This window comes from Mus caroli, chromosome 5, assembly GCF_900094665.2.
Source record: "Mus caroli chromosome 5, CAROLI_EIJ_v1.1, whole genome shotgun sequence".
NCBI lineage: Eukaryota > Metazoa > Chordata > Mammalia > Rodentia > Muridae > Mus > Mus caroli.
In genome coordinates, this window is record NC_034574.1 from 121,852,196 (window position 1) to 121,877,782 (window position 25,587).

The 25,587-nt window shown below is 49.8% G+C and overlaps 1 protein-coding gene across 3 annotated transcripts; it reads right to left on the reverse strand.

The window, feature by feature from the left end:
- Positions 1–258: 258 nt before the first annotated feature.
- Stx2 (syntaxin 2) lies at positions 259–22,791 on the reverse strand. Of its 3 annotated transcripts, none has more exons than XM_021163572.2 (11): positions 22,631–22,791; positions 13,753–13,825; positions 11,989–12,088; positions 10,199–10,273; positions 9,036–9,109; positions 7,710–7,818; positions 6,722–6,795; positions 6,483–6,620; positions 4,514–4,624; positions 3,430–3,554; positions 2,000–2,083 (listed from the first exon to the last, which is right to left on the reverse strand). In XM_021163572.2, exons 2-10 carry the CDS (start codon positions 13,771–13,773, stop codon positions 3,474–3,476), a joined length of 783 nt encoding a protein of 260 aa, XP_021019231.1. In that variant the 5' UTR covers positions 13,774–13,825; positions 22,631–22,791; the 3' UTR covers positions 2,000–2,083; positions 3,430–3,473. The 3 variants fall into 3 exon arrangements, with proteins under 3 accessions (XP_021019230.1, XP_021019231.1, XP_021019229.1); XM_021163570.2 differs by having other exon boundaries at positions 13,753–13,830; positions 22,631–22,786; XM_021163571.1 differs by lacking the exon at positions 3,430–3,554 and having other exon boundaries at positions 259–2,083; positions 13,753–13,830; positions 22,631–22,786.
- Positions 22,792–25,587: the final 2,796 nt, after the last annotated feature.

The following is a 25,587-nucleotide window of genomic DNA, read 5'->3' on the forward strand; positions in this document are numbered from 1 at the left end:
CAAGCTAACAGGGCTCATTGGCAGAGGTGATCACCTCAGCTGCTCCTCTCTGGATGACAACTGACATCTCCTGCCTGGAAGACATGCCTACATGGAAGGTGTGTTTAGACTTACTGTGGTCTGTGGCTGGTTACCTATCTGGAGTGGGTAGATATTCGTTCATGTCCCCTCAGAAAGTGTCACACAATGGGCACTTACACAACCATGATCTCCCCAAATTCCCTGCTATAATGAGGAAACACAAACTATTTCTTGTTTGCTTCTCTGAGAACTTTTTAATGTAAACACAAAATATTTGAAGAAATGCTTGGAAAAAGTAACAAGGGAATCTGTAAATATATTTTTAAATAGGCTATGAAGTCAGCAGAGAGACGTATCTGGAGCGCTGACTCAGTCACCCACACACCCCTGCTTCATTGGAAATCCAGATTCAGCTGCCTGCCTGGTCGAGAGGTCTCCTGAGCGCTCTGCAAGCACAGTGCAGGCCAAGGGCTCAGGCTGGACTGGAGGGACACCTGGCTGCGGGTGGTGGGAGCCTGGGTGGTACACATGGCCTCTGCAGCTAAATCCGATGGCACTGACTGATGCAGAGAGGGTGAACTTCAAAAGCCCAGCTTCATCTTCAGAGCTCCCAGACAGGAAGTGTGAGCTCCCAGGCAGGAAGTGTGAGCTCCCAGGCAGGAAGGGTGAGCTCCCAGGCAGGAAGGGTGAGCTCCCAGGCAGGAAAGGTGAGCTCCCAGGCAGGAAGGGTGAGCTATCAGCCAGGAGTGGCTCTACTACAGGCTAACTCTAGACCAGGACCCACAGCCCAGCCTGCTGCAGTAGCTCTCGGCACATGGGGTGTCAGACCAGGAGGTGTGAGGAGGTGACAGTGTGGCACACTCACCACTGAAAGGATCATGGTTTTTAGATAGTTCAGTAGCACTTGCTCACACTTGGTGTTCTGAACCGGCATGGCTACATCAGATCCCACCAAGTGAGGCTGGGGTAGAGTGAGCACTCATCACAGTCAGCAGTCGGCAGAGTTCACTAGCCGTGGTATCCTTCACATACTTGGTCGCTGGGCCATCTATTCACAAGTGTAAAACAGTGCACAGCTTTATCCCACACTTCATGGTTTCTTAGGAACTCTGGGCACTCGTGGGTGTTGGGCTGAGGACCTGGTCCTTCAGGTGCCATCCAGGAGTGGCTGTGTACCCAGGACCATTCCCTTGAGTTTAGTGAGCACCAAGTTGGCTCCATCGTCGTTGTCACCTTGCCTTGAGACTCCATCAGCTCACATGAACAAGGAAGAGTAACATAAGTGCAACACGTGACTGCTTGTCCCTTCCGTGAGCTAACGTTCAAGGCTCTTCAGACCCTCACACTTCCTAGTCAGGGTCACCAGAAGGCACTATAGAAGGGCCCTGAGGGGCTGTGAGGCAGTGTTCTCAGTGACAACTGCAACTTACATGCTTGCCCGGCGGGGCTGGCCCATTGTCCTTCACAAGGCAGTGTCTAGCTTAGAAAGGGAGTTTAGATGTTAATGGATTAAGGAACTTAACTTACAGATGCCTTACAAAACGGTTCTGTGATGACTCTGCAAACAAGACATGAACAGAGATCAGGCCTGGCACCAAGTCTCTTCGTCAGCACTGCCAGCCGAGCGCAGAGCACACCCTAATTACACACAACATACATTTTTAACACTGACACTGTCTTTAAAAATTAGGCTTTTTCAATCATTCCTATTTCAAAGCTACCAAGGCAAGGCCACTGTTGTGAAATCTCTGTGGTGTCCTTGAGAGAGACCCAGGCTCTCTGGGCTGGCATGTCCCATCCACTGGGCTCGCGGCGTTTCATGGTACGAAACCTCTGCGGTGCTTTCTTCTTCATCACCAATAAAAACCTCAGTGCTCGGCGCTAGCCCTGGAGTCTGAGGTTCACTCGTGGAAGGACAGGATGCTGACTAAGCTGCAGGTGTGGTCGGAGTCGCTGAGGACAAAGAGCTCTTGAGGTACGGTTGCTATGACAATGCTGTTGCGAGAATAATTCCAAGGATCACAAGCAAAGTGACTATACAAATGAGGACGAACATCACCTTCTGCAAGAAAAGAGACAGGAGTCTGCAGTGCAGAGAGAAAGCAAGCACCGTCCCCATGATGCCCCATTGTAACTCGGCAGGCTGTGACTTTTGTCCATCTTTAGGAAACATGCTCCAGGTGAGACAGAAGGGAATAGAAAACCGCCTCTGGAGACAAGGCCCAGCTGTCTCCTCTAGTTTCATGAGGGAAGGAAAGAATGTGTATTATGCTGCATTTGTGCGTGCACGCGTGTTTGAGTACGTGAGTGCATGCGTGTGTTTTATATACGGGCACTCCAGCAAATGGCCAGCTGACCCAAGGCAGAGGCTCAGACCTGCTCTCCTGGGTCCTAGCAAGAAGAGCATATAGGCGCCCACAAAAAGCAGGTGCTTCATTGGTCATGCTGAGTGCCACCATCGTACCTTTGTGACCATTTTCACAGCACAACTGACCTCATGGTGCGACAGGAAAACAAAACAAAACAAAACAAAACAAAAGAAAACACATGGTTTTACAAAGTAATGAAAATGTTGAAAAATCTCATTTTGTAGAAGAAAAAAAATCAATCTGTCATCTTTTTCAGCAGACTAGGAGGACAACATCAGGAAAGATGTATGAACCTCCGGGGCAACAGACAAGGGGCTGCAGGTCTTTCTTGTCCCAGGATGAGAGCTCTCTGTGCAACCCAGGTTCTCAAATCAAGAGAGAAGTCTCTCAGGAGGCAAGACAGTAAGGACTGCAGCTCGGAGGAGCCTCCTTTCTGCCACTGTGAAAAGCTACTGTTAAGAAAGAAGCAGCACTGGCTGTCCTGTGTTCACAAGGATGACGCAGTGCAGCAGGGCATCACTAGGACCCAGGGGTTACAGTAAGGCCCATGACCAACAAAAGGAGCCCTTCCAGACAGAGCGCATGACACCCGGGGTCCTGCAGGAACTAGCAGGTGGCTAATTAAAAATCAGGGTTTGCTTGCCAATGAACAGATGCTGCCAGGCAAGGACCCAGGAAGGGTTTGGTCTGTTGCTGTTGTGCATAGCTCGGTTCCATTCTCTCAGTCCCACTGTGAACTGAGTAGTTAAAGAGTATTTCACAGTTCTTAGCAGTTGCTGCCATTATCCAGAAAGTTACAATGTAACACAAACTGCAACATAACAATGTAAGAACTGCAACATTTAGTTTTCCAGGGAGCTGGCAAGGGAGCTGCCACCTTGTGCCGTCTGTGTCACCTCAGTAAGCAGAGGCCACTAACGCCTGAAGCAAAGTGCTCAGTGGGCAAGCCCCCAAGAATTTTGAGCATATTAACACTGGGAAACAACACTACTGGCTGATGGAGAAGGTTAATAAGTAAATTAGTTGATTAGTCACTTACTGCCACCCTGAGGGAGAGGCAAGCACCCAGCGCCATCTACGTAATCATTTGCCAACCGACAAGCCAATGATTAGAGCCAGGACTGCAATGACAGCCACCACCACAGCAGCAATTATCCACTTTTTCTGTCAAAGGAAAGCAGGCTGATTACACCATGCTGATTGCACACTGCCACCGTCAAGGGTATCCTTCAATGGAGCAAAGTGACTGCCAGAACACATGTTGAACTCTAAGTTATGGGCAGGACTGAGGCCTAGAGCAGTCTTTACTTCCCAGAGGCTCTTGATCTATGGGGTCAGGCCTCCTAGAGTCAGCCTGCTATGTAACCCGGTAATACTAGCTTTCGCCTGGGCACATAAAGAACTCACACCAGTTTTTTCTAGACTGGAACACAGGACACTTTCCTAGGAGGCCTGGAAGTCAGAGCTCCGACTGGGAAACCTAGCCTGCTTAGGCCTCCCACCCACATCAGACAGTGATGCCCTTTGCAGGCCCTCAGCTGTCCCGGAAGAACTCACATGCCCATGTATCTAAATCTGAAGATTTGGACAAAGGTGTTACAACTCATTGCCAAGCAGGCATCATCCTTGGCACCTCTGCAGGCAGTGACATGGAACTCCAACCCAAATTCCAGAGATGTTGCGGGAGATACTCAAGTTAGCAGAGTACCTCCAGAATTCTGCACTTGCAACATCCACTGCTCCAGAACTGCCTCGGGACAGTCTGGGTGCAGGACAAAAGCCTAGGCAAAGGGACGGCTTCCTCTGAGACTGCCTCCCAGGGCTCCTACTCAAGTACCAGGCCCACCTACAGCCACTGTCAGCCGGTTACCCAACAGAGCAAACAGCTCTAACAGACAATGTGCCACCAGTGATTTTTTAGGGAAAACCCAAATCCCATCAGTTTGTTCCTCCCACTAGATCACTAATATACAAATAAGCCAATTGACCTAGGAAATTTTAATGAAAAAAATTATTTTTGATTTTAAAATAAAACGTATATTTAAGGCATTTTGCTCCTTCCGCAGCTAGAGGCCAAGAGAGGAGAAAGCACCCAGGGCTCCATCTTCAGTAGAGTGACTCACCCGCCTGGCCTTGCTCTGGTATTTGATGGCTTTCTTTGTCTCTTCCTTGGCGTGTTCCACGTAATCTACAGAGTTCACCACGTTTCTCTCGATGTTGTTGACCATTTCACCCTGAAAACAAGGTTGCAATTTAGCAAACTTCAAATGGCTCTGCCACATCTCCTGAGATGGCTCCCGTGTAAGCCCGGCATGAGAGGGATGGAGACAGGCTCCCTCACTGTCAGGCAGGAGGGCTAGGCTGGTGCGTAAGGGCCAGCAAAAGCAATCCAATTCCATTCATGTTTTAGAAGCAGCAGAAAAGGGGGTGGCAGCAATGGAGACAGGTGAAGACCGTCCACAAATGAGATGTGACCTGACAGGTATGCTCTTCTCGGACATGAGGTGAAGGGAGGGCCACGAACTCAGGGCAGAAAACATTCCACGCGCTAAGGATGACGTCTCTTCTGACACACAGAAAATCGCCACTGTTTCTCTTGACAATATCAACAAACTATAGGTACAGCCCCGAGGTGATGATGAACTGATGGTCAAGGATGAAAATGGAGGAGACACCACGTTACCTGGGGAGGGGCACATTACCTGGGTCCTGTCCAGGAGGAGACAGTCTGTGGCAGCCAATAGCAAAGCATTGGAGAAGGATGGACAGGTGACTTATCATTCACACACAAATGCACTAGTAAGCCCTGCCTCTGGACTATGGATGCAACACAGTTGCAGGCTTCCAACAGGGAAGCGAGGACACAAACAGTGGCTTGTGTAAATGTGGGGTGTGGCGTAATAAAGCCTGAGCTATTACAAAGCTTCGTGTTTCCAAAATCAATTCACCGTTCTTATTGCTTTCCCTCTGAACATCTGCAAACTTGCCAGATACCTCACTCCTCAGTTCTTAGACCAAGAGGCAACTGGTCCACGCCATCTCAAAGAAAACCACACACGTCCACCACTGCCATCAGTGCCCATCCCTGCCCATTGGTACCCAATTCCAACCCCTCAGGGCCTATCTTCACCTCCACACAACTGTTAAGTGTTAGGTGTCTTCCACAGGTGTGCGGTGCTTGAGATTTTCACAGTTTTATGATAAGGTTCACCAAAATAAACACCATTCTTCACAAGGCTGGCAGGGCACGCAGGGACGGGCACTCTAAACCCTTTCTGTATCCAGGTAACCACAGAACATCACTGGCTATAAGCAAAGCACCCTGACAGCTGACTCACAAAGGGGGCAATGAACCTGGAGGCCACCTGCATGTTAGCCTGCCCCAGACTTTCCCGAGGGGTCTGAAAACCCTGGGAAGACTAGTCCAGTCTCTGCGGGTTCCCACTGCTACTGAGTCAGTACAAACACATCACACGTGCATACACACCCTGATGTCTTTATACTTGCATGCACTCTCTGGTCCTCCCTGCCTGAGCTGCAGGGCAGGCAAGAACACCACAGAATGAGAATGGGTTCTGGTCAGTTTCCTGTTTAGCCATGGCCCCAATCCTTATTTAGTCACTCCTGTGGGATAGAGCCCTAAGAGAGGAAGACCAATGTCCCCAGGGTCCTGCTGTCTTCAGGATGCTTGGCTTGGCCATCTTCTTTGTCTGGGAGCACTGTCATATGTAGCTGAGGTCACATATACTTACACTTACATGGCTAAAGTAAGGTTTCTGTATGTCCTTTTATTTTACTGTAAAATCCACTACAGATGTTTGAAGATCTCATTATTCTCTATGAACAAGGGCCCAATGTTTGTTGCCTGAGGCTGTCTATCTAAGTAGCTGGCCTGTATGTGACTGTCCCCTGGCTCCTGTAACTACCCAATATCCTATGAGCAAGTACATACTCGAGTTTTCAGCTCAGCATTAACACTGCAATCAACTCCTGAATTTTGAGACTGGATACCAAGCCAGGGCTTTCTTGGCCAGAGCAGGCTGCATCTAAGACTCTCCGCACCCGGGCTCTGTCTGGAAGATGTCTCGTTACCTGAGTCTCGACAAACATGGCCATATCCATGAACATCTCGTGCAGCTCTCGGATGCTGGTCTCCAGCTTCATGATGTCTTTGTGGCGGGACTCGATCTCATTGAGAGCTTGCCTAGTGATTTGTGAATCTGATATAATCTTTGGAAGATAAAAAGGAAAGCATTACTAACTTCAGACTGGCTGGTAAGTTAAAGGCTTACCATGTAGGTAAGCATGTGCATTCACGCCGGGGCACTCACATCCGAGATGAAGATGGACGGCTTCCCGCTCTCCAGCATCTCCTCCAGCTCATCATCAGTGGTGGTCCTCCCAGCTGAGAGACAACGGGAACTGCAATGAGGACGCGACCTGACACAGCAGCCAGGGCTGCTCAACTGTGGGTGCGTGGGAGTGAGCATGACAGCGGCCCCCACAGGCTCAATCGGGAGCAGCACTATTGGGAGGTGTGGACTTGTTAGAGGAAGTCCCTTCTTTGGCGGTGGGGTCTGAGGTCTCGGATGTTCAAGCCAGGCCCGGTGTCACTCTCTCTTCCTGCTGCCTGACAATCGAGATGTAGAACTCTCAGCTACCTCTGCAGCACTGTGTCTGCCTGCGTGCCGCAATGCTTCCGTCAGGACAATAATGGACTGAACCTCCAAACTGTAAGCCACCCCCTATTAAGTGTTTTCCTTTATGAGAATTGCCTTGGTCATGGTGTCTGTTCGCATCAATAAAACCCTAGCTAAGTCAGGGCTTCACTAAGCCTTAACTGAGCCATTAACATTGCCAACAACAGGGTTTCCCTGCCCTTTCTAAAATACTTTCCTGGACACAGTAATGTGGCAGAAATGTGATGCAATGTGCCACAACCCCACCCTGGTGTCACGGAGGAGCAGCTATGCTCCCCCACGGCTCCCACGGGGCTTCTGGCCAGAGGGAGTTAAACTGAAGGAGGCACATGACTGGATGATCATCTCCCAGCCAGGTAGGACGGGCTGCAGGACACAAAAATGCCTTAAGAAATCAGGACCACAAGATTTCGGGATGCGTGAAATAGCAGCACCAGCAATCGCAAGCCCCTACAGCCCCTCACTCAGAGAACTCTGAAGCATAACACATCTGCCTGCCTCTGGGCACAGGCTGCAGCAAAGGGCCTTTCGGTTTACTCTTCTGCAGTTAGAAGTGGGGGCGCTTGCTGTCTGATGGGCGAGTTTCTTGAAGCACATCTCCCGCATGCGCCCTACTCACTGATCTCCAGCTGGCGCTGGATGCGGCCTTTGCTTCGCTCCCGGAACAGGATTTGCGCTTCATTGTATTCTGTCATGACGTCCACAAACTTCCGTGACAGTACTGAGTGCTAGAACACGGAGAATACCGTGTTACTATGTGGGGGCAACCCCCTTCTTTGAAAGAGGTAAAACTGAAGACTAAGAAGCCCCAACCATGACTCCATCCCAGAAGAAAGTAAGAGCAAGAGCAGCAATGGGAGGTGCATGACCTGGACCACCAGGACGGCGGCGCATGCCTGCAATTCCAATGCTCGGGAGGCAGAGGAAGGTAAATCTCTGTGAGTTCAAGGTCGACCTGGTCTATGTAACAAGCTCGCTCCAGGCCAGCCAGGGATACAGAGTGAGATTCTGGCTCAACAAAACAAAATACCACCATCACCAATAACAACAACAACAAATAAGTTGGACCCGGGGCAGCCAGCTGACCTCTGGAGGGTGGGCATTATCACAGGTGAAATCCAGCTGGCAGGCACATGGACTGCCTGCCCTAAGCTGGCAGGCTTGGTCAAACAGGGTTGAGCATCCCAGTTTCAACCATAAACCCTGAATAGTTAAGGCTAATAGTTAAGGCTGTTGGTAACAACCCCCTTGGGGTCAAATAGCAGATATCCTGCATGTCAGACATTTATATTACAATTCATAACTAGCAAAGTTACAGTTATAAAGTAGCAATGAAGATAATATTATGATTGGGGTCATTACAACATGAGAAACTATATATTAAAGGTCACACAGCATTAGGAAGGTTGAAAACCCAGCTAGAGAGATGGCTCAGTGGTTAAGAGCATGGACTGCTGTTCCAGAGGACCTGAGTTCAATTCCCAGCAAACCACATGGTAGCTCACAACCATCTGTAATGGGATCTGATGCCCTCTTCTGGTGCGTCTGAAGACAGCGACAGTGTATACATATACATAAAATAAATAAATAAATCTTTAAAAAAAAAAAAAAAACACTGATTAAAACCAAACCAGTACCATCTAGGTGATCTGGCTAGTCCTCTACTCTGAGGCACAGAGCATATGGGTAGCCAAGTCGCTGAGTCATCTCTTCACATGGAAGAGATGCAGCCCCACCCCCACCCCCACCCCCTGTAGACAGACATTACGTAAGGGCAGATGTGATGCTGGGCTGTGGCTTGGTGACAGAGCCCTTGCTGAGCATGTGCAGGATACTGGCCTCAACTTCCAGCACAGTAAAAAAATAAAAACTGAAATTGCTTTGAGTCTGGACAAAGCATAATGCTGCCCTTCCACATCGCTTTAACTGAGCCTGGAAGGCCGACCTGGGTCCTTCGTATCCGCAGATCCACTGAAGTTCGGTTCCCGTTCTCGTCCTGATCACAGCTCTGCTCAATAGCTGGAAGAAAGCAGGACAGAGTCACCCAAATACGACATTGGTCTCAGGGATGGCCTCAACTTTCCTCACAAAACTAAAGAATAGGTGACCTCTGGAAATTGTCCTCTAAAGTCCAGCCATCATGAGGAATGCTTATGATACTGTCTGCACTTGTGGACAATGACAGACAGGTGGATGGACAATCACAAACATGTTTTATGTGTGCATGCATAACAAAATCATAGGCACATGCATACAGAAAAACACACAAAAACAAAATCATGCACAAATATGCATACAGTTATGTGAATGAACATGGGCCTTACGAGTTTGTTTTTATGGATTCGTATACTGTGGGGTTTTTTTTTTTTTTTTTTNACTCACTTTGTAGACCAGGCTGGCCTCGAACTCAGAAATTCGCCTGCCTCTGCCTCCCGAGTGCTGGGATTAAAGGCGTGCGCCACCACGCCCGGCTCGTATGCTGTGTTTTTGTGTGTGTGTCTGTGTAACCACATGTCTCTATGTTGCTCCGGTTCATTTCCATGTGTGTGCACTTGTGTAAGTATATTGTGTGAACAGATGGTGGCGCACGCCTTTAATCCCAGCACTTGGGAGGCAGAGGCAGGCGGATTTCTGAGTTCGAGGCCAGCCTGGTCTACAAAGTGAATTCTAGGACAGCCAGGACTACACAGAGAAACCCTGTCTCGGAAAGGAAAAAAAAAAAAAAAGTTAAACATATGTCTTCCTCACAGATCAAGGAAAGCAACTTCTGTTTAAGCACCGTGCAAAGCCACAGCCCTCAACCCAGCCAAGGCGTCATTCTCAACACAGAGGACCATGATCTCAGCTGGGCTTCTAGGGGCTGGAAAGAACATTCTAGCTAAGAGGCCCGCCTGAGAGCTTGGCGAGCCACTAGGAAGGCTATTCCCACTTTCTCAAACACCTGCCCAATGTCACCTACTGAGTCACAATGAGGTATAGCACAGGGTACAGATATCCAACCTACTTAGAAGCAGTCTCAATTTTCATTTGGGGAAATATAATAATAAAACTCTAAGGAAAAAGGTACCAACGTCCACACCCCACCAGCACCCAAGAAGGCAAACTTACACTTCAGCTTGCCCCGGATCCTGTTAGCAGTTTTCTTGATCTCTTTGTTCAGGTCCTCCAGCTCTTCTTTTATTTCTTTAAAAGGTGGAAATGAAGCATGTGAGATGGACCACTTGACACTACAGATAGAGGCATGCAGGCCAAGCACAGAGAAGGAGCAGCCAGCCTTCTTTCCTCAGTGCCTGCCCAAGTGCACCTCCCCAGCCACCACTGCCGTGTCCGGGCCAACTCCTGGTAGACCCCAAACTGTGTTATCAGACACAGCTGGGCCAGCACTGCAGGCTCACCCCAATCAGGAGATCTCTGATGCTAACCTTCACTGGGACAGAGAGTACATGCAACCACACCCAGGAAGAAGCTGCCAGGAGTCCCTTCTGCTGTCGCTGTCTTCCTGGTCCCTGTTGCTCCATCAGGCACACTACGCATGTCACCCTCCTGGAGACCTGGCTCTAGACCTTCAGAACCAACTTTGGTGCCCCAGCCATTCTCGGGGTGAAAGGTCACTGGCTGCAGCTAACTGACAGCAGCAGTCCCCTGCCATGTCTATACCTCTATGGCATCTATGGAGAGTCTGGGGGACTCCACCCAGAGTCTTTCTTGCGATCTGATGTGATGTCATTAAAACATCCAATGAGGTGAAGCAAACTGGAACCTGGCAGACGTAAGGGAGGCCTTACAAAACCCCAGTGTGACCGGAAACAGTGTGATCTCAGAGACCCTATGAGACTCCCCAGGAGGAAGCAGAATATGCAGCCAGCAGACAGGCAGATTAGCTCCTTGAGGGCAGTGGAGTGAGCACAGGTGAGCAAGCTGCTCCACAGTAACTGATGTGTGGGAGTGACCAGACACCGGCTCAGTTTCCAGGGCTTTTTTTATGTAAGTGGCAGCCAACATTCAAAGTTTCTAAACAAAGGCATTTAACATTTCTAAAAAGAGCTGAGATTTAGAAAGATATCCTAAGGAAATGAAAATCTAGCTGGTCCTTACTCCTCTGTTAGTACGCAGCACACCACTGGCCTCCAGACTCCCTCACCTCCATCGCTAGCCCGACTCCATCAAGCAACCACTACTTTCCAGATCAGCCTGTTGTTAACGTCCTCAAAGCAAGACCTGCTACCCCTCAACCCGTGGTCGAGCCAGAGTCCCATGGGGCACACTCACAGATCCTTTGGATCCTGCCTAGCTGGTGGTCTTTTCCCAGCTGAACACTGGGGCAACTTAGGAGCCTTCAAACACTATGAGACGCCCTGGAGCCAGGCAGTGGTGGCGCATTCCTTTAATACCAGAGCTTGGGAGGCAGAGGCAGAGAGAGAGGCAGAGAGAGAGAGGCAGAGAGAGAGGCAGAGAGAGAGGCAGAGAGGCAGAGGCAGGCAGATCTCTGAGATCAAGGCCAGCCTGGTCTACAGAGTGAGTTCCACGACAGCNCTGGTCTACAGAGTGAGTTCCACGACAGCCAGGGCTACACTGAAAACCTTTGTCTTAACAAAAAAAAAAAAAAAAAGAATGCACTTGGGAGACAGAGGCAGGCAGATTTCTGAGTTCGAGGCCAGCCTGGTCTACAGAGTGAGTTCCAGGACAGCCAAGGCTATACAGAGAAACCCTGTCTCGAAAAAAAACAAAAAAAGGAAAAAAGAAAAAAAAAAAAGAAAAGAAAACCTTTGTCTTGAGAAACAAACAAAACAAAACAAAATTCCTGGGATGCCGAGGGGGCCTAGGTGTGATCACCTTCGTGAGCACACTGCACCATCTAAGGAGAAGCTGGAGGACAGACGGACAGTTGACAGACTTACTTCCTTCTGGGTTTGGAGCAGACAGGATGATACTGTGGTTCTTCTTCACATCTTCTACATGCTGAGCAATCCTGGCTATGCTGCTTCGAATCTCCTCTACCTAGGAGGGAGACACTGTGATAAGGTAAAAGCCACCTCTGCTGTCCATCTCCGGGAGAGGCCGGAGTGAGTGACTCGTGATCCCACAGAAAGGATGAGCATCTCTTCCGATGGTGGTGGTGGTGGTGGGGGGGGGGNGTTGGAGAAAACAACCCAGCACCAGCAAGATGGCTGAAGGTGCTCGCCACCAAACCAGACAACCTGAGTCTGATCCCTGGGACCCATCGGATGGAAGGAGAAAGCTTACTCCTATAAGCTGCCCTGACTTCCACTTGCACACTGTAGCATAAAGGTGAGTGTGCACACATGTACATACACGTGCACAACATATGTACATATACACAATTAAAATGTAGTAAAAATAGAAATCTACCAAAGTCCTACTCTTAGGTCTAAAACAACATTTGCCAGCAAAAACTATATGCTGTAAAAATCTCTACACTGGAGCCCAAGTACCACCACTGGCAGTGCGAAGTTAAAGCGTGCGACTCCATACCACCCAGCACCGTCAGCAGTGAACACTCCGCGCCCACAGAGGCCAAGGGAGCATCCTCCGGTGAGGAAGCCCTCACCATCCAGGTGGACGGCCCTTCAGGCATCCTCCTGAATCCCTGCATGGTGTGAGCAACTCACTACAAGACTCATTCAGGTGGACTTTCGTCTCTAAAACTCTATGGTCACTCAACTGACAGTTCTCTCCACACAGGGCCTTGCTTTATTGGTCTTTAACCAAACCCTCTCTGGTCAGGAGCGAAGTCTGTCTTCTGCAGCATTCTGTGGGATGGGTATGGCCTGGAGGCCTTTCCTCCCCATGGCCTTACATTAACAAGCCTTGTTTGTTTCCTTCTCTAAGACCTCAGTCCACAGGAGAAACTATGAAATGAAGTCTGTAGCAAATGCAGCTCGTGCTCTTGGGGGAATCCAGATAAAAACAGCCGCAGTCAATGGCTTCAGAACACCAGCAACCTGCCTCACAGGTAACCAACAGCAACAGCAAATGTGGCCCCAGGCACTGAGCTAGATGCCAGAATTCCTGCCTCCAAGGGACTAGGAATCCTGGGTTCTTGAGATGTCACAAGTCTCAAGGTGAGATCCTTCAAAAGGCCACTCCAGGGATGTGGTTGGCTTCCCAAGGGAGGAAGTACTGCTTGAGATCTTACAGATCCAAGTCATAGGGAGAGCACAAGCACAGGGCCCTGACCCACGACCCTGGTACACTGGTCCTCCACCCTGCAATGCCTCCAACCCAAGTGTATCCAGCCTTCCTCCCAAGCTGTCTGCACGCAGTCACTTGAGGCTGTCTCGATATTAACTACTATTGTGACGATGCTGAAAGTCCCCAAGAACTTACATACTTCAAATAACTTTAAACACAGCCATGCTCAGGAGGCTGAGGCAGGAGGATGGCAAGGTTAAAGCTAACCTGGGCCACACACTGTGAGGCGTCATCTGGAAACTCCAAAATCAAAGCAAGCAAAAATAGTCAGTCACCAGATGGCTTTGATGGCACTAGTGCCACACGGGATCACAGTCAGATCACAGGGTATGCCATTAGACAAAACACACTCAGGGTACACAAGTGTGCTGCTCTACATGTGACTACAAACTGGTGAGGTAACTGTGGCCAGAGGTAAAGTCTGAGGCCGTGCGTCATGAAATACCCACCTGATGGAAGAAACCGTCCATGAAATGGTCCTTCTCCACAATGACGACAGCAGTGTCTCCATCGTCGTTTGTCCTACACTGGAACAGAAAACATTTCCCAGGTGTCACAAAGGCTGAAGAGCAACTCAGGGCCCCAGCTCCTCAGCTCACGGGACACCAAGTGCAGGAGAAGAGCCATGCTCCACAGCCTGCAACCATTCAATAGTGCAGCTTCTACCTGGTAACAGAAACATGGGCTGGAAAAAAGGGGGCAGTCGGGGGAGTCAATGAAGGCCAGATCCCCACGGCAGGTGCTGCTATCTGCACCAGAGTCAGGGCCATTCGAAACAGATTGGTCTCCATGAAGAGATTACTATACACACACACACACACACACACACACACACACACACACACACACACACAGAGTCATCCTGGGGACTGACGCAGGGCTCTGAGCATGCTAGGCATCTTCTCTGAACACTGGGCTACATCACTATCCCTGTAATGTTTATACTTTCTGTAAAGATTAAAAATGCTACTGGGGGTAGAGGCTAGAGAGATGGCTCAGTGGTAAGGGCGCTGGCTGCTCTTCCAGTGGTCCTAAATGTAATTCCCTGCACCCACAGGGTGGCTCTTAACTTCTAAAACTCTAGTCCCATGGGACCTGATACCTTCTTCTGGTGTGCAGCATACATGCAGGAAAAATAAAATAAATTAAAAAAAAAAATAACACATGAAAATAATAAGGTGCTACTAGGTTTGGCGGCACGCCCCTGTAATCCCAGCCCTTAGGAGACAGAGGCAGAATGGTCAGAAGTTCCAGATCAGTGCCATTACAGAGTGAGTTCAAGGCCAGCTTGGGAAACAGGAGACCTTATCCAAAAACAAACAAAAACTGAGTGCATGGTGACTTCCAAGATATGTCGGCGCATGCATACTTTCTAAGAGGGCGATGACCACCGCGCACTGTGTTTAATCATAATGAACACCCTGACAAGAAGAGAGGGGTCGAGGAAGACAGAATCAATAACAGTGGGGAAGAAGAAGGCATTTCAGACAAGGGCTAGAATGGGGCTACTTGTTCGAAACAGCCTAAGGCGGGATCCAAGACAACAGAAGCAGGCACTTCCGAAGCCCCCTGCATGGCCTTGGGTCAGGAGAGTTGCCCAGCTGCTGCCTCCGAAGCCTGCCTGGAACCTCGAGAGCCCAGGATGCAGGAGGGATGCTGGTCCTGACTGGGCAGCAACCCACCCGGAAGCCTCTCTTCCAGGCTGCCCAAGCCTCTAGCAGCACAGACAAATCTCAGTTAGCCAGAAGCAGTTTTTGTGGACCCTCGAAGATGGTCTCTATCTAAGTCCTAGTGCTGAGCCCCGCCTGCCAGGAGGCGCAGGGGAGGGACCTGCTGAGCTCTAACCTCCAGGGCAGCCAGCGCCATGAGTCAGCACGATCAGGCCTCCTTTCCAGCAACCAAGCCCAGCAAGGCATCTTAGGAACCTCCATTGCTTGGGGGCATCCAGCCTTTACCCTGCAGGCCTGACACACAGAGGTGTTCTCCTTTACTGCCCACTACTACCCAGGAAACCTTGCAGACAAGATAGCACTGCAGTTCTCAGCTAAGAAAAATCTGCAAGTTTAAGAAACATGGTCAAAGTTGGAGTGCAGTGCACACTTATTTACTCCTTCATTCATTCATTTTTTTTTTTTTTTTTTTTTTTTTTTTATTCCTAGCACTCAGGATACAGAAGCTGGAGAATCACTGTGAGTTCCAGGCCAGTCAGGGTTACACAACAGAGAGACTGTGCCAAGAAGATAGAAAAAAAAAAAAAAAAGCCACTTGGTTTCACACAGGACCCTCACTAAGGCCCAATCAGTTCTTCTCAAACCATAGCCCCTCTCCTCTAGTGCTGATTATTTGGAAAAGACAGCTGGTTAATTACAGCTGGAGTGCTGCTCTAAAACACACACAGGAGTGTGAGAGCAACCTTTGTCACCAGGGACATAACACAGCCTGGACCAGCTTAATGAAAAATGGATATCACCTAAAAGGGTACCTTCTATATTCATGAAGCATAGCGCAGCACGCACGTGTGTATGTGTAGGAGGCAGAGAGAGGTGGATCTCTGTGAGTTCAAGGCCAGCCTGGTCTACAGAGCAAGTTCAAGGGCAGCAAGAGCTACACAGAGAGGCCCCAAAAACCAACCAACCAAACACACAAACCAAACAAACTTGAAGCTACTCTGTACAACACATCGAGGTAGGCGGATTCTGAGTTTGAGGCTAAACTGGGCTTCAGAGTAAATGCTAAGCCTGGGATATACAGCAAGTCAAAGATAATGGGAGGGGAGGGGAAGGGAAGAGGGGGGAGGGGGAGGGGATGGTCACGGTGGGGTGAGGCTGTGAGCACCTCAAGAACTCTGTTTCTGGCAATCTTCTCTGAGCTCGAGCCATGGCCTGAAACATGCCCAGAGTCTCGAGGGCACACTGCCTTGAGGCAGACGTTCAAGAAAGGGTGATGACAGAATCAGGGGGCACAGGGAGAGAAACCAAACGGCAGCTCCATGCAGGCTGCTGGGACAGAAGGTGGCCACTGCCAGGGCCACTGAGAGAAGCCAGACAGAGACTTCCTGGTGGGGAAGTTGTGAGCAAGCGAGCGAGGCAGAGAGAGAGGCAATCGGCAGGGCTGCAGAGGCCGGGGTAGCTGTCAGGAAGCAGGCTCATCCCGCAGCCAAGAGGACGAGAGGAAGTCCAGCAATGGCAGATGCTCTCAGGCAGTAGAGGTCAGATATATCTTGAGCAAAAACAGGAAATAATTGGTCTATGGAAAAATCCAAACTCTTATCCATGACCTGATCCATTCTGATTTACTGACGTCCTAAAAGGCAACTCACGGCTCCTCCTCAGTCTTCCGCCCTCGACCACGGGACACCACTGCACGCAGCCAACTCAAATCTGTCTCTAGGGCCGCATCTAGCTCTGGCCTGGGACTCTTATCTGTGCTTGTGCATTCCAGAGGTCGGAGACAGAATCGCTCTGGACATAAGAGTCTGGGCGATCCCAGGCAAGTTGCTCCAGCTTTTGTGTTAAAATGAGCAGTGGACCAAAGCCTGAAGCACCCCTCTGGGCAGCAAGACAGATCGTACAAAATCTCCAAATGCAAACTGCTGTCCACAGTTCATCTTTTTTTTTTTTAATTTTTAATATTTTTATTACATATTTTCCTCAATTACATTTCCAATGCTATCCCAAAAGTCCCCCATAGCGCCCCCCACTTCCCTACCCACCCATTCCCATTCTTTTGGCCCTGGCATTCCCCTATATTGGGGCATATAAAATTTGCAAGTCCAATGGGCCTCTCTTTCCATTGATGGCCGACTAGGCCATCTTTCGATACATATGCCGCTAGAGACAAGAGCTCCGGGGTTCTGGTTAGTNCATCATGTTGTTCCAACAATNGGGTTGCAGATCCCTTTAGCTCCTTGGGTACTTTCTCTAGCTTCTCCATTGGGAGCCCTGTGATACATCCAATAGCTGACTGTGAACATCCACTCCTGTGTTTGCTAGGCCCCGGCATCGTCTCACAAGAGACAGCTATATTTGGGTCCTTTCAGTAAATCATCTTTTTTTTTTAAGATTTATTTATTTTATGTATATGAGTACACTGTAGCTGTCTTCAGGCACACCAGAGAGTGCATCAGATCCCATTACAGATGATTGTGAGCCACCATGTGGTTGCTGGGAATTGAACTCAGGACCTCTGAAAGCGGAGTCAGTGCTCTTAACTGCTGAGCCATCTCTCCAGCCCCACAGTTAATCTTCTTTTGCAATAAAGTCTTCCTAGGTCACCAGAGCTAACCTAGGACTTGAGACCTTCCTGCCTCTACCTCCCAAACAATGGAACTGTGGCCATTCAAACAAGCTACTTTTTAAGTCCTTCCCAGGTGACTACCACCAGTACCTTTGTCTCAGGTGGATGCATACAGAGCTAATGAGACATCTTCCTGGGAAACTTCAAACTCTTGAATCACCATGGTCACGGCACTGCAGCCATTTTGACCCCAAGATCAACCCCCACATCCTATCTATGAGAAAGCAGCATTTAGATAAGGTGGAAGGGGAAAGTTGCTTTCTCTAACTTTCTGGAAACATAGAACCTAGGTTTCAAGAGTGTAAGCCTGGGGGTTGGTGAGATGGCTCAGTGGGTAAGAGCACTGACTGCCCTTCCGAAGGTCCTGAGTTCAAATCCCCAGTAACCACATGGTGGCTCACAACCACCTGTAAAGAGACCTGATGCCCTTTTCTGGGGTGTCTGAAGTCAGCTACAGTGTACTTACATATAATAAATAAATAAATAAATCTTTTTTAAAAAGAGTGTAAGCCCACAGTACTCTGCTCCTCGAATCCTCTCCCAGAGCTTCTTGGGTCAGATACACACCTCTCTGTGAGGCAGAAAGACAGCTGTCACTCTCTATTTGCATACAAGACAACCTCAGCTGTCATTCCTTGGGCACTGGGCAATGCCCTCTTTGTTTTCTGAGGGTCTTAGACCTCCCCAAACTCCACAAGTAGGTTAGGCTGGCTGGACCAGAGCCCCAAGGATCTGTCCATCTCTACATCCCCAGAGTTCGAATTACATTAGGTACTATGTTGCCTATTGAAATGCTTTGAGGACTGAACCCCTGGCCCCATGCTTGCGAGGCAGGCACTTAACCAATCAGTTCATCTCCCCAGCCCACCTGGCTCACATGTTCTCCCTATTTCCCAAAATCCTGGAATAAAGAATGACTTACACTGGGCGGCGATGGCACCCGCCTTTAGTCCCAGTGCTTGGGAGGCAGAGGTAGGCAGATTTCTGAGTTCGAGGCCAGCCTGGTCTACAGAGTGAGTTCCAGGACAGCCAGGGTTATACAGAGAAACCCTGTCTCGAATGACTTACCAGGGCCAGCAAGATGGCTCAGCAGGTCAGTGTGCCCGCCCCGCCACCAAGCTTGGCAGCCTCAGTTTGACTGAGACTCAAATGGGAGAGACAGAAACTACTCTCACAAGTTGCCTTCTGACCTCCATGCGTGCATTCTAGTGCACGCACTTATGCAAAAACATAAAGTGTATGGATTTTTTTTAAATTGCTATTTGAGTTGCTGAATTGAGTTTTGTTTAGGAAAAAAGGAAAAAAAAATGATGAATTCAGTTTGGGATCAGGACAGAATTCCCAACAACTTCTGAAGCGTCCCTTGGCCACATCTGTTCCTAGGCAAGGTCTGCCACTTTCTGCTGCTCATCTATTTATATGGAGGGACCTTCTCAACACCGGGTATTACAAAACCAAAATATCAACGCTGTGCTCTGAATCCTGCGGTATCAAATATTTAGCCAAGATGTAATTCTTTATGTAAAAATCAAGCAAGCCCATCTGTCTTATTTGCTGTCATCCTTGATAAACAGCAAGCATGTGCACCAAGGAAGTGTATCAAAACACACCTGTGATTTGTCACCACCAGTTAACACTCCACTTGTATTATCTCTTACACATATATGCAGGGTCATGTAAGAAAAAGGGAGGGATCACTAGTGGAAATGTTTGAGAACCCAGGAATTACAGCGGTGAGCCTCATACTCTGGTCAGAGGCCACAGCTGTGCAGAGAGCAGAGGCAGTGTCTGTCACCGCAAAAGCAAACCCAGACACAGAAGTCCACTTGATTCTGGAGGCCCGAACCAACTCCAGTTTCACAGTGACCACCGCGTTCACAGTGGTGGCATCTTCACAGTGAGATGGAATGTATGAAAAAAGCCAACCTGCAAAGTTTGGCTGCTTTGTGTGCAGCAGTAGAGATGGACCTCGAAGCTGGTCGTGGTGGATAGAGTTGAGACAAACAAGGAGTCCCCTCTCCTTGTGACGCACACAGCTAAAGCACTGTTAAACAGAGTTAGGGACAATGACAGGCTCTTGGGGTTTTATCCTAAGCATTCTCTCTTGTGTTCAGCTTCCTGTCAGCAAGCAAAGAAAGCCATTGGTGGATGAGGCAATTGTCTCTCTGTCCGGCTCTCTGTCTCTCCCCAGCTGCCTTAAGCAACAGGACTGGCAGTCAACCAGCCATCTGGACTACCTTAGGCCAGCACCAGCCATGTGCAACACTGCACACTCCAAGAAACCTATACAATGCCAGCAGCTGAGTGCCCCAGCTCCTAAGGGTACAGCCTCTGCCAGGGTTTTCAGTCCCTACTCAACTTTCTCCTACCACAAGCCTTCGTGAACTCTGGATGACCTTGTAACCATTCCCCCCCCCCCCTAAATCAGTGGGTAGATCCCAAAGAGGCAGTGTTGGGGTGGTGCAAACACAAACTTTCCTTGGCAAAGGAGGTCTGTGATGGGTCCGCACATCTCCGGTCTACATAACCAGGCTGTCCAGCTCATTTGGTGAGTGCCCCGTACAGGCTTCTTTCGAGTGGTCTTGCTCCACCTGCTCACAGTGGTGCGGGAGGGGACTGTTGGTGTGGAGAAAGGCAGATGCAGCAAGCTCTTACAGTGGAGTAGAGGGCCTGAAAGCACACTGAGTCGCAGCAGCCAAAGGGGAGAAACCTGGAGACCAAGGTCAGCAGCAGCAGCAGCAGCAGCAGCAGCACAAGGGTCAGTGATTGCATAGAAGGAAACGGATCAACAGCTCTAGGGAGTAACAGGAAGGCGCAGAGGACTGTCAGAGCTGAGGCCGGAGGCACACAGCACGGAAGCTCTTAAAGGCCAGAGAAGCAGGGGCTATCGAGACAGCTCAGTGGTTCAGATTGCTCTTCCAGAGGACCAGGACTCAATTCCCAGCACTTGCACGACAGTGCCTAACTTTCTGTGACCCCAGGAACCAACACTCTCACACAGACACACGTGCCGGCAAAACACCAATGCACATCAAATAGAAAAATAAATAAATTATTTAAAAAGGAAGCGGTGGTGACAGAGAAGAGGATCTGGCACCTAGTCACCGGAACAGTCCCAAAGAGCTGCCCAGGGATACTTGCTCAGGGTCCCACTCCTAGCACCTGAGCTGTGACACTACAGGGCGCCACCTGCTGCTGCTCCACCAGGCAGTCAACAAACCTGCCAAGAGTCCAGCACTGGCAGTTTGCAAACTGCTCTCCTTCCCAGGTTTCCCCCTCAATCCAGCCAAGGGTCCCCCCGCAACAAACTCCTCCAGGCCAGTGGGGGGCGGGGTCATAAAGCCTATCAGCACAGCAACACAGATGCTCCGTGTGTAGACATTTAAAAGCTGCTGTGCTCAAGGGAGCAGAGAACAGACTGGTTACAGGGTCTGGGAAGAATGGAAGTGAGCAGCGCACACAGGTGGCTCTGGGATCCGGCTGGATGGAAAAGACTGCCTTCCAACGTTCTGCATCGCAGTGCGTGACTGTGGCTGATGCCTGCAGTAGCCAGCGAGGAGGATCTTGAGGTTGTCTCTCTGTTTCTTAAGACAGGGTTTCTTCTCTCTGTAGCCCTGGTTGTCTTTGGAACTCACTCTGTAAACCAGGCTAGCCTTAACCTCACAGAGATCTGTCTGCCTCTGTCTCTCAAACGCTGGGACTAAAGGTGTGCGCCACCACAGCCTGGCTGGTTTTGAAGTTCTCATCCCAAAAAAATGATAAACACCTGAAAGGGTAGGGCCAAAGGCCGTGACTGGGCCTGCACTGTATATATGTCCTGAATGTCACATTCTACCCCAAAACTGGGTACAATAACTGTCCGCTGCAAATGCAGATAATACTGTAAACACACTGCCCGTTAAAAAGCTCAGCTTTTCTCTTCTCAAAATGCTCACTAGTGACTAAAGCCCTGTGTTAAAACGTAAATACAGTTCTGGTCCCCGGTGGGTAGTGCTGACCAAAGCAGGTACCTAGCCCCTGAGCTCCAGGTTTGTGTGGGGTATCTGTGAGAGACTCAGCACAGCATTCTGTATCAGGCCATGAAATAAAGCAGTTAGAAAGGGTATCATCCAGGGTGGGGCAGGCAGTTGGAGAGGCTGTGATAAGAGCCTTGCAAAAAAAAAAAAAAAAAAGAAAGAAACCAGGCAGGCAGTCCAACATCAGCCCAAGCGCAGCCCTTGCTCCTTGCCTAAAACCCTGAGCCACACTCTCACCCACTGAAATCAACCCTGTCAGGTGGCCAAGAGGACTCCGACCCAAACATCGGTCCACAGGAGTAGTGCCAGGGCAGGCGGAGAGGACTCACCCCAGACACCTACCAGCATCTGTGCCCAGAAGTGCTCCGTAAGACTAAGATGCTCCCAGCACCGGCCCTGAACCTCTCCCACAGCCCATTCCTGGAGTCCCAACAAACTGTGACCCTGGGAACCCAAGGAAGACCAGGAGCCTTGTCGCAAGAATCGACTTGCATGCAGCCCTGACCAGGGTCTCCTGGAGACCTCCCAGGAATGCTCCTGAAACCCCACCCTAACACCCCTGAAGACTCCAAGGACCCCAGAGCCCTTCCCCTGAGACTCTGCTCAGAAACACCAATTGGGTTCCTCTTGTGCATCTTGTGACTCTTGAAGAACCGAAAGCTCCCTGGGACCCTGCTAGGAGGCTGCCTGGATCCTTCCTGAAGACTACGCCCTGCCATCCCTGGAGACACCGAAGCCTCTGGAGGCCCCGGGACACCTAGAACCCTCTTATTAGATTCCCTCCTAGAGACGCTGCCCAGTTCCCTCCAGGGGCGTTCCTCCTGGGAGCTCCCTCCCCAGGGTCCCCTCCTGGACTCCCCTCCGGCCCCCTACTCAGACTCCTCCTAGGGTCTTGCTTCTGGACTCCCCTCCTTGCGTCTTTCCACCCCAACTCCCCAGGTTCTTCCTGGGGTCTTTGCCCCGACCCACAACAGCTCGCCCGCCGGCCCAGACCGCTATGCGGCTTTCTGCTCACCGCCGTGAGGTCGGGCAGCCGGTCCCGCATCCCCACCGGCCAGCAGGGCGGGGCACCCGCCACTCAGCTGCCCCGCCGCACACTCTCGGGTGGCCGCGTCGCCGCCTCTGCCTGCCGGGGTCCTGGCCCCGCGCCGCCGCCCTCCCTCGGGCAGGCGCTGCCACGGCAACCGCGCCCGCGCTCTCTGCGCTTGCGCCTGCCCCACCCCCTCCCGCGGGACCCAAGGCACCTGGGCGGGTCGTCGCGAGGGGTGGGGAAGTGGGTGTGGTTCCATCTAGGGGCGGGGCCTGGCCTAAAGTCCTCTAGCTGCGTGACTTGACTAGTTAACACACTGTCCGCTCCTTTCTGCAGTTTCGCTCGTTTTGTTTACTTAAAACTTTCGAGAGCTGGGGCTATAGGTCAGTGGTTAGCCTTTGCCTACCATGCCCTAGATTTAAAGCCCAGCAGCGGAAAAAGCAAAATTCTAAATTCACCATTACAGCACACACTGACAGCAAAGGAATTAGAATAAGGTAGGCTCACCCATCATCACCTCTCCTAATCCTGAGAGCTCCACTCCTGGGTCCTCAAAGAAAACCTGCAGGTCCCACCCTGGATGCAGTTCTGGTGGGAGAATAAGGCAAAGCGGTTGCTTTTCTGGTCACTGTGGCAGTCTACCCATCAAAAGCTAAATAAGGGAGGAAGGATTTATCTTGGCTCATGGTCTCAGGGGCTAAAGTTCATTGTGTCAGAAAAGTTATGGCTGCAGATGGCCGCCAATGTTGGGGGAGAGGGGAAAGAGGGGACATTAACCTTAACCCTGCACATTTTGGAGGGACAGGAGACACGACAGGTGTGGTCCAGGCTATAGCCCTCGAGGGTAGATCGTCAGCCACTCACTTTCTACAGTGAGACCACCCTTCCAAAAAGTCCCACAACCTCCCAAAAGCCTGCCACCAGCTGAGAAACAAGTATTCCAACACAGGAGTCTTTGGAAGACACTTCACAGTCAAATCACAACCCAGGAAAGGAGACCCATTAACACCTAACACCAGCAAAGAGGTGTGCATAGGGTAAAGGGTGGGGAAGACCAGAGGTGTGCCCCTCCTGGAGAGCCAATACCCCAGTGATGGTAAAATTTGATTGTCACCAAAGAGATAAGCCTCTGGGCTCCTTTAGGAGGGATTGTCTAGATTAGGGACATTGACAAGAGGACACTCTTCTTAACTGTGGGCAGCACCATCCCATGTTCTGGGGTCCTGATTCAAAAGGAGGAGACAGTGAGCTGAGCGCCAGCATCCATCACTTTCTGCTTCCTGACTGTGGATGCCATGTGACCGGCTACCTCAACCCGCTGACATAACTCTCCTACCATGACAGGCTCCAACTGTGAGCGAAAGTTACCCTATCCAACTTTCTCTCTCTCTCTCTCTCTCTCTCTCTCTTTCTCTCTCTCTCTCTCACACACACACACACACACACATTTACTTATGGGTAGCACACATGTAGAGGTGAGAGAACAACTTTCAGGATTTGGTTCTTTTCAACTATGTAGGTTTCTGAGACAGAACTCAGGCCAGGCTTGGTGGGAAATACTTCTAACTGCTGAGCCATCTCACCGGCCCGTGGCTTTCATTCTTAGCGTGTGAGCTACGTCTCTGCAGGATGGGGCACACTTACCAGTACTGTGTCACAAATTTTCGTGGGAGCCTATCCTTAAGTTGGTGTTCCCCAAATATGAACTGAGTTGGACACAGTCTAGGACTAATGCTTCAGGCAGCAAGGCAGATCTGAGAAGAAAAAAGGAAGGAAGGAGGGAAGGAAAGATGAAGGGAGAAGAGGAGAACTTTTTGTTTGTTTTTTTTTGTTTGTTTGTTTTCTGTTTTGTTGGTGGTAGGTTTTGTTTTTATTGTCGTCTTTTATTTTGGTTTTGGATTTGTCTTTTTCGAGACAGGGTTTTCTTTGTGTATTCCTGGCTGTCCTGGAACTAGAGCTGTAGACCAGGCTGGTCTTGAACTCATAGAGATCCACCTTCCTATCTCTCCTGAGTGCTGGGATTAAAGGTGTGTGCCACCATCTCCCGGCCAAGCATGTATATAATTTATAAAAACATTTAAACTCTAAAGAAAGAAGGCTTTAGGTTGTGATGAGGGCAGTCTTGTTTTGCTTTGTTTCTTTGAGACAAAGTCTCCAGGAGCCCAGGCTGGCCTCAAAACCCCTGTGTAGCTGAGGATGACATGAACTTCTGACCCTCCTACATTAGCCTTCTAAATGCTGGGATCTCAGACATATGATACTATGTCTGGGAACAAAAGCAGGTTGAAGGTTACATTTCTATTCTGAGTGGGGGCTCCTACCTGTAGTTACAGGATTTGGAGGCTGAAGCAGGAATGATACAAATTTGAGCCAACACAGACTACATAGTGTGAGACCCTGTTACAACAACAACAACAACAATCTAGTTCTGTATTGTTTCAATGGGAAAATATGCTAAAAAAAAAAAAAAGTATCCAGGTAGCATGGAGACACTGTGGGGACCAAGAGAATGAAATAACTACTAAGTGATCTTTTTTCAAAAAATATTTATTTATATTATTTATATATATGAATACATCATAGCTGTCTTCTGGTAAGAAGAGAACATCAGATCCCATTACAGATGGTTGTGGGCCGCCATGTGGTTGCTGGGAATTGAACTTAGGACCTTTGGAAGAGCAGACAGTGCTGTTAACCACTGAGCCATCTCTCCAGCCCCCACTACTAAGTGATCTTAAAGTTGGGCTTCACATCTGAGACATGTCACCCACGCATATTGTAAACTATTGGGGTTTTTCCTAGTGCTGGGACTTAAACCCAGGCCCTTATTCATGCTGGGTGAACACTTCTCCAGTGAGCTCTATCCCTCCAGCTCTCCAGTGAGCTCTATCCCTCCAGCTCTCCAGTGAGCTCTATCCCTCCAGCTCTCCAGTGAGCTCTAT